The following is a 9,801-nucleotide window of genomic DNA, read 5'->3' on the forward strand; positions in this document are numbered from 1 at the left end:
AAAGAAGGCGTTGGGGGGAGGGGGGGGGGGAGTATGGACATACAAAATCCTAACTACTCTACTGGATACATGGGCACAGTGACAAACTGCTACGGTGCAGCAGACATGCAATTAGCATCAGTCCCAGGACAAGACCTCATGTTGCTTACTCACACAGCGCTACAATTATATCAGAATAATTTCAGAATAAGAAGCAAAAGAACTAAACTAACTGAAATTAAACACTAAAAAGTGCAGTTAACTTGGCGTTTTCCTCTTCTTAATCACCACGGGGTGGCCGCTTCCCCTTCCTCACTCTTTAATGCAGCCCCAAAACAAACACAGAAAATAAAAATGACCCGCACCAAAACACAGCCCAGCCCCAGCCCATCAGCAGCGCTCGCGTACCGGGATCACCAGTTCGACGGGGAAAAACAAAAGCGGGCCTGCCCACGCCTTAACAGGCCGAAACAAGGGACAAAAGTGACCCAACATGAATCTACAAGGTGCTACAGATCGGACGGCTAGCCAGTCGACTGAGACTTCGCGAAGTCTCAGTCGACTGATTTTTAGCAGCGCCGATTTTTGTATATGAACGCGCCGAAACCAACTATATTTTCTGGTTTCCTTTGTGAAAATGAATGCCACGTAGCAGATTCTAGGAAAAAGACTTAATGAAAAAGACTTTCGCTCTGTTATATATATAAAGCACCAACATCCGAGCCGATACAAACGACAACACGCCACACCAACACACACCCAAGGCCAGATACATATATATGTGCCAAGGACCTACAACAACAACACACTGGACGACTCGAAGTAGACTAAACAATGACTGTAAGCAACACTACGGAGCCGCCGAAGCCCTTCACGCTGAAGATACCACGAAGAGGTGAAGCTGAGAGTCGACGAACCGTGAGCTTCAAGACAGTGCCTTCACGAAGGATACAACACCGAAGCGCCATCACTGCCCGATCCAAAGATCTAGATTTTCATCCGGAGCACGACGAAGGGAGAGGAGCAACCATAACGGAGACTTCAGGAAGATGACAATGACCACGGGTGCCGCCTCCGTTGGCGCGGCCAATGCCAGGCAGGATTTTCACCCCGGCAATCATACTCCGCCTTCGCCCAAGGTGCCGCCAGGCACAAGACCCTAATGGCACACCACCACGAAACATCAAACCGCCAGCCACCACGCGCGCCTCCACGACCATGGCTGCTAGCCGCCCGCACCTGAGCCACGAGCTCAGCCCACGAGCACCGCAGCTCCCGCCACCCAGACCGCCGTCCAGGAAACAAGACACCCCATAGGTTCTTCAAGTTGCGAGCGATGAACCGACCGGCTTGCTCCAACCGCCGGCAGAGTTGCCGGTGACCAGAACGACCAGACCGATCAGGAAGCCACCAGGTCTAAGAAGAGGTGAAGCGGGAGCGGACATCGTCAACGCTCGACACCCCTGCCGGTGACGGGTGACCCGACCACATCGAAGCCACCTATCACACCCACCACCTCTTCCAAACGCCACCCCTGACGCCCAACCTTTGCTCCCAGCTGGATCTGCATCTGGCAAGGACCGACCACCCGCCCAGCTACGCGGGGATCGCCAGACCGGCCGTAGCCGAAGCCGAAGACAACCAACAGGGCATCCACACAGGCCACCTGCGAACAAACAGACGCCAAACCTGACTCCAGCCGTCGCCGCAACGCCGGCCCGACCAAGCACCGTGAGGCCACCACGCCGTAGCCCACGCCCATCACAACGACCAACGCCGGGCCGCTGCCTCCAGCTCGCGCCCCTTGCCCACACCAGCTGGAAGGATCCAGCCGCAGCAGGCGTCGTGTCTATAACAACACCAAATCAAATAAGTCAGTCAAATAGTTCCAATCAGCAATATGTCTCCGTCCCATATCCCAAGAGATTCGAACGAATGACCCAAATAATGAAAGCACATGGACCTACAAACCACATTGAATTTTCAGGACACAATGGAATGTTTGAGGTGCTTTGTAGTTTTGATGAATCTTTATAATAGATCTGATCATTTTTGCAAAAAAAGAAAGAATGGAAGACATTTGGAAACTAAAATTAATTATGTGTTTCATATTGTGCTATAGAGCGTAAGGGGGAAATGTTATTACGTGACAAATAATATTGTATGACTGAACTGAAAAATATAGTTTATCAGGCTATACCGAAAAACTACAGCATCCGGCATAATTAACATAAAACTACATCTAGCTCGCTCATTTGAAAAGTTACATGTGTAGACTGCTTCGTCATTGTCCCACCTCGACACCATCCATCATCTTCATTCAGCTTCATGTCAGGCCCAGTCTGTTGCCATGCTTTCCTCCAAGGCGATCCGACGTGACTCCTGGGCATTAGTTGTTTCTTCTTCTGCTGGTTCTGCAGCCTTGGCTAAGGTGGCTCTTTAGTGTGTCTTTGCTGCGCAAGCCGAGCTGCTACGCTCTTAGCTGCAAGGCACGCCTTCCTTATAGATGGTGAAGGCGATTCAACCTCTGCGTGATGTGGTTAATTCAATGCATGGATGGTTGTTGCAGGCTGGGAGCCTTCTGGAGCGTGCATATGTTGCTCTAAGCAGGCTATCTCCTGCGATGGTTGAGGCACCACTCCCTCCTATGCCGCCTCCTCCGCCTAAGATGGTTGTTGACTTCGAGGGCGACAAAGATGTGGATCTCTACGGATGCTTTTCTGCTCGTGCTTCGAGCTTCTCGCCCCATGTTGGGTCTAGTTCGGCGCCCTATGTGTTGCCGAACTCCGAGGGTGAGGCCCCCGCCGAGGTTGTGTCTCTGATGTTGTAGGTCATGCCCGAGCTGCAGATGTTGTGTGGCGAACCTGTTTCGTCTTTATCGATGAGCAGCTCAAGTTGGACTCTTTCCAGGCTTCAGAGGTGGACCTGGTGTCCTCACCACCCCATGCGGAGCCTTGTCGGGCGTCAAACATCCCACCTCTTTGTGTCATGGAGCGTGGAGTTTTAGATGCTGCCGTCATTCCCTCATCTTTGACCATCGGGCACGTGATGCCTGTGAGTGGAATGACGATTGAGCCACTTGTGTTGGCACCTACTCCAAATTCAAATGCTCTCTTCGCGAAGGAATTTTGTGACTTTCTAGCCAACATGAAGGTTGCTAGACCTGGTTTGGGTAGGTCAATTGATTGCCTCCTGATGGGGATGCCATTAAGGGGCAAACAAAAGAAGGTGGGTAAAGGCAAAAGTGTCACCAAAGACAAGACGTCTCTGGCTGCTTGATTGGGTTGTCATTGTGGATTGGGAGGTGCCTTAGGATTTGTGAATATTGTGTATTCAGAGAGTGTGATGGGCCGCCTGTGCGGTTGTGGGACTTCATGTCGTGTGAGTAGTTCATCTGTGCTCCGTTTGTATTGGTTTTCATCTGGTTTTTCATTAATTAATTGGGCAACTATTTTCTTCTTAATTAATTAACGAAACAAAACTTTTGCCTCTGTTAAAAAAACACACATGCTTATCTATTTGTATTCACATATTTTGTAATTGCAAATTTATCTTTTTGCCAACAATATGACAAAAGTCATTTGTCATGAATTTTTTTCTTTAACACAGTACAGATGCAAGTACTCATATATACGCGCATACATGCACCCTTATAAACGCACACACACCCTATCCCTATGAGCACCTCCAAAAGACTGAGCCGGCATGTCATCTTGAGATTTTACGAAGTCACCGTAGGCGCCTCGTAGTCGACGGAAACGTCTCCTTCCACTGAACGCGTATCGTTGAAAATCCTGAAATAAATTTAGAATAAATGCGAGCACCATGATTTGAACATTGGTGAGGTGAGGATACCACAATCCAACCACATTTTATCATAATATACTTTACATTGTATTAATAACACACTAAAAATGTTTTTTGCAAAAAAATTTGAAATACATTTGACTTCTTTTTACTATTTTAATTTATTTGTGTTTGCTAAATCGGGCACATGTGCACCCAGTTCTAAAAATCCACGCCGACAGCTCCCTTATCCTCTTCCTTCTTCCCTTGGCGACGGGCGGCCTCTCCGCCAAACATCCTCCCGCCCAAGCGCATCACCTGCAGAGAGCTTCTTCCTCCCCTAGTCGCGGCTGCCCTCCTCCGCGACCGTGGCACCGATCGATCTCTCATTCTTCCAGCTCTAGGTGACGAATTAATCATAGCTTTTTTGCTTGGATTATTAAGGATGATCTGTTCTGTTGTGGCCGTTCGTTCCGTTCTAATCCGAATCTCCCCTTGTTACCCGAACCATGCAGTTGTTTCTGCGGATTCGTTCGAAGCGCGAGCCAGCGAGCATGGAGGGGCTGACGGAGAGCGAGGTCGCCGGCTTCGCGGTGGGCGCCTTTCTGCTCGGCGCCAGCATCGCCGCGCAGAGGGTCGACGGCTTCGTCGCCGCTTCGCAGAGAAGGTCCCTGCTCCTCCTTGCCCGCTTCTTGCTTGCCTGCTTTTTTGCCCGCTTCAGTGCCATCTTCAATTACGTCCAGCAGGTAGAACATCAACAGCACTGCGACTGAGGCAAAAGTCGAATTACCACGAATTGTTTCGTTCGTGTCACCAAAATCACAAGAATGAATGAACGCATGAATAGCAGTATACAAACTATATATAACTTGGCAATGAGCTAAACATCATCACTTACGCCCTGATTGGATTGGCGTTTCACAGCGCCATACCCCTGTAAAATATGCAGACCTCCATCGGTCTACCAGTGAACTGTATATACCAAGCAGTTCCAACAATGTATCAATGTACTGTACTGTAGCTCGGAATATCTGGTAGGAGTAGATAGCAAAACAGTTCCTGGGAAATAACTGAAATCAGATGGCACTGTATTTCCTTCAGATCTCAGATAGATGAATCCCTTTCGACGCCAATGGACTACTGTATCTGTCATTTTCTCTTCTTGTATGCCGTGCTTCAGAATTAGTATTATTTTGCTTTGACAACACAACACTTTATGACATGCTTTAGACTTAAGTAAAGTGAAAACTCCCTGGATCCATGGATTAAACTTAAATAAACAAACTTGCCAACGATTTCTTATCAGAAAATTCATAGTGCAATGAAATTATGAAACCCAAGTAGTATCCTTACTTCACTTAAAAAAATTGCTACTGCATTGCAGCTCTTTAAACATGTGCAAGCGCTGTGGTGATCTTCGGATGGTGGCATGTTCACAATGCAAAGGAGTAGGCTCTGTTAGGAAAGGCGGAACCTTCACATTCGGCGTGCTTGAGGACATCTATGAATCTCTTGGAGCTGAAACCAAGGCAGCTGATTTGGTCCCTTGCTCAAAGTGCCGTTCTAAAGGCCGCCTCCCGTGTGCAGAGTGCGCCAAGGTCAGATGACCATTTGGTAGCGTTTTTGTGATTATTGATCAGAGTATGGCCATTTAATAGAGTTTTGTGATTGTTGATATCAGAATAAGCTGCCCCATTTTGTAAACGCTGATATGTACGGACTGATCGAACTATGGATGAGTGCTTTTATAATCACTCCGGAAATTCGTAGGGGCACGCACCTGCTGAGCCATGTCCAGTTTTAAGTTTGTAGTTTTCTTGCTCATTTTTACCAAGTTTCATAGATAAAATTTTAAGATATTTTTTTGTTGATCATAGGCACAAAAAGCATGATTTTATTGGTCACCCATATCAATTTTGAAGAGTTGAAATTGACATTTATTTTCAAAGTTGATCAAAAGTATTCAAAATGGATCGTGAAAGCCCTCATCACGAGAAACACAAATATATAAACAGAACTTAATTTAAACTTTCTATTCGAAAGATATAAACGTTTCAAAAATAATTGAAAGCCAGAAGAAAAAACATGTGTGAGGGACTCAGTGCCCACACACTTGTGTCCTAAATCCGCTTCCTAATCACTCGGCCGGAACAACGGTAAATGTCCCTAATCCGCACTGGGACGGAGGGAGTATCTATATCTATATCTATACTCTATATCTACTAGTAGAATGCCCGTGCGTTGCCACGGGCCAACAAATGAAATTGTGTAAACAATGCTCATTTTCCTCCCCAGAAACGAGCATATTGCACGCAATGTTCAACCACAACACAAATGCAAGCATATTCTTCTCTCTATTCTTACAAACATGACACACCCCTCTAGCCGCCCTTTCCCATTAAACTTGCCGTTCATCACCTTCTCTGTCCATACATCATTCACCCTCTCAATCTATTGCCCCTTAATTTTGCATGTAGCTTCCATGTCATTGTTTCGTTGTCTCGGACGGTAGAAAAAAACCCTACCACGTCACCTTCTTCTAGATCTATTCCTAATCCAAAGAAGCTAAATCTAGTTGAATGACCGTGCGTTGCCCTGAAAAATAAAATTATCTATGAAAACACATATCATAATATCATTATATGGAGTTTGTACATCACATGCTTATGACTATGTTTCTCCAAGCATGCATTTCAATTTCCACCCTCACCAAAATATGTACTTACATGTGCTCCTTCAACCACACAAATACGTCTTATCCCCCCTCCATGAAATTCGCTTTGCATCATTGTGTTGCACATGTGATATTTAAAAACAAGGAAGCGAGTGGTGTCATCAGCATTAGTCATCTACATTTGGCACTCGGGAAGAAGGCACAATTGGCTTCTCTGACCAGATTTGATTATATCTAGGTGTTACTCTTCTATATTGACGAGTTCCGTCTGTGAAGCGAATTCTAGGCTTCCTCCTGTTCAACACAGGTACCAAATTTGAGATGCAAAACTTTAAGATGTACATGATTTCTTGCACAAATCCTCTTGCCGAATCATGGAGCTTCAAATTTTTTGTGGACAAAATCATCCGAGTGCAGTGTATTGCAATGCTCGAGTAATAAACATATACAACAAACTTTTGAGTCTATGAATTTATGATAGTGAGGAGTATAAACTATGAAACATAGATTGGAATCTCATGAGGTCAGTACAACTTAAATGAAGTTCCTAAAGAATATAAGTTGAAGATTTCGTAACATATCAGTAGGTATTTCAATGATAGTTGGACCATAAAGTTTGCAAGCTAGTTTCCCTTCTAAGAAGGGCCAAATACATTCCTTATAAACAGCTGGAACTCTATGTCCTTAGTAAGTTTCCCAAAAAAAGCGACACTTGCACCATCATGGATGTCCGAGTACTTCGCATGCTATTTCTCAAATAAGAATGCACTGGTAACTCTGATGTGCGATTCTTGATAGAGCTACCCACATTATATGATATACATTAAACATTTAGCAATTACATACATATCTTCCATGCAACTGGCTATTATATACCGTTCAACCACATACACATTTCTGACTTTATCAAACTGATAGGCAAAAAAACACAGGATTTAAGATTTATTTGATGGACAAATTTGATATTACCACTACCAAGCATTATATGCAATTGATATTAATCCCAAACACTGAATATATATCTTTTGATAAAAAGATTGAATTCATAGTTACACACAAGATTCAAGTAGTTGATGATATATAGAGATCAGCAGCGTGCCAAATTTAACTTGGGACTCATGAATTGAAATTCAACAACAAAATATTATATGTAGGAAAATAATTGAACCAAACCTTCATATATACGATGGTTTTGTGAAATGCAACAACAATACACTCGTGACTCATAGCTAAATGCCCGTGCATTGCCACGGAGTTCTAAAAATATATGGAGGTTGCCATGGAGTTATAAATATATGTAGGATTCATAGGTCGGTGTTGACTTGGGCGATAGGATGAGTTAATCGAAAGGAGGTCGGTTATAGGATGGGGTCAAAGAAAACCTAGGTAAAGATGATGCCAAATGCAGTCTGCAACCCATGTCAACCCATGCGCTAGAACTGGATAGCTATCTTCATGGACACAAATATACCATTGTTTGGTTCTATTCTCTTTTAGTTTGTAGAGTAAGAATTTGAATAATTTGAGTATCATTCTATCTCTCAATTGTTGAGAAATTGTGATCAAACCATGCAATGAAGGAACCAAATCAAAAGAAGCTTTCACTTGTGCTTTCTAGCCATTTAAAATAAGCATGTGGCATCAAATTATTTAATGGTGTGTCAGCCAATTCCATGATTTTCTAGAAGAGAGAGGCTCACACTTCACAATATTCATAATTTCAAGGTATGAAAACCTTGCACACACACCTAAATTCAATAAAATATACGACAAATATATAAACAATTATACAATACACACTTGTGACACTATAAACAAATAACTTCAGTTCATGACAGCCTGATCATCCCAGGCCCAGCTTCCAGGGTTTCCACCCCTCCCACCATGTACGGCTCCCCCTCCCACCTCCGTTTTTTGTCTCCCCTCCCCTTTCGCAAAAGAAAACGGTTTTACCCATGCATGTTAACCGCTGGAAATAAGCCCCAACTCATGCATGCACATGCTTTAAAAAAAGCCGGCCGACCCGAAAAGGAAATCTTGCCCACACACTCCGGAGGTGAGCTCGTCCAATCTTGCCACCACTCCATCTCCCCCGATTGTCGTTCTCCACCTTCCCAGCCCTCGCCACTTCACCTCCCCCATCCATGCACCGCTTTTGTAGGCAGCCCCTGTCATCGCCGCCTTCATCGATGGCCCCCTCGCCACCACCACAGCGTGATGCCTTGCCATCATCTCCATGCCCCCATCAGTTGCGTCCACTAATCAAATAGTGGGACCTACAAACAGATTATACACTAAAAACTTAGTACGCAAGATTAGTGCAAACCCAAACCAGATTCAGCGAACTAAACCAAATATAACTCCCAAGCAAAGAAGGGTACCTCCCCATCAGTTCCATAGAGTCACACGATCGACAACATATACAGATTTCTGATCAGATGAGTAGACAATGTTGCGAACCTCCCCAGACCATTCTGCAAAGGGTTACAAAATGGTAGATAGAAAATAGGGATGCATTTTATGTCCTCGTAGAAAGGATATATAGATATAATATATATGTCCAGAAATTTACCTGGAGCATGTACATTTAGAATTTTGTTAGCAACTCACCTGTAGAAGGCATAAAAATTGAGGTCACCAGACACAAAATTAAAAAATACATACACATCATGTATGTTCACGATCATGTGAAGTGAAACAATTTTGAACAATAAACCGAAAAATGACGTGTTAAATTAGTCTACGTTCCCAGGAGGCCAAACAGAAATCAAAAGATGTGATGTTCAGTTATCAGTCTACAAACTGAAAGGCATTGTGCTATTCATGACAGTTCTCTTGAACTTCTGATGCAAGAATGCAAATTCGAATGACAAGAATAGACGGTGCCCCTTAATATAGACCCAAAATTAATTTAGTAAACCCATTGATCACAAGATTTTCCGACAGAAACACGATAGACTTCCCGACCTAGCCCTAGAACGGAACCCGTAACGTCCCCCGCCGCTCGGTCCCAAGCCCGCACTGTCGTGGGCGCCTCCCACACCGGCAGCATCCCTTCGGGGTCCCCAAGATGACGAGCGATCCGGCGCGGCGGAAAGGGCTGGCACTGAGGAGCAGCGACTCGGTCGGGAGCCTGGCCAGCGCCAGCGGCTCCCTCCATCATCGCCGCCCTCGGCCACATCCAACGCGGTCGTCGTCCACGAAGAGGCGGACGAGCCCGACAGCAGGGTGTTGTCCCTCCCATCGCTTTCATGTTCGACTACTCTTCCTTGGATCGCCTACCACCACAGATGCAGGGATCCTCTTGACTCACACGCCGACCATGCCTCAACCAGCGAGCATCGGCGCATCGCCGGCGCGCT

General features: G+C 45.2%; 1 protein-coding gene across 1 annotated transcript; it reads left to right on the forward strand.

The window, feature by feature from the left end:
• The first annotated feature begins 3,987 nt into the window (after positions 1 to 3,987).
• On the forward strand, positions 3,988 to 5,556 carry LOC119266985. Its single transcript, XM_037548272.1, has 3 exons — positions 3,988 to 4,169; positions 4,281 to 4,432; positions 5,150 to 5,556. The coding sequence occupies exons 2-3, from the start codon at positions 4,320 to 4,322 to the stop codon at positions 5,370 to 5,372; spliced, it is 336 nt and encodes a 111-aa protein (XP_037404169.1). The 5' UTR covers positions 3,988 to 4,169; positions 4,281 to 4,319; the 3' UTR covers positions 5,373 to 5,556.
• Positions 5,557 to 9,801: the final 4,245 nt, after the last annotated feature.

Source organism: Triticum dicoccoides, chromosome 3A, assembly GCF_002162155.2.
Source record: "Triticum dicoccoides isolate Atlit2015 ecotype Zavitan chromosome 3A, WEW_v2.0, whole genome shotgun sequence".
NCBI classification, from domain to species: domain Eukaryota; kingdom Viridiplantae; phylum Streptophyta; class Magnoliopsida; order Poales; family Poaceae; genus Triticum; species Triticum dicoccoides.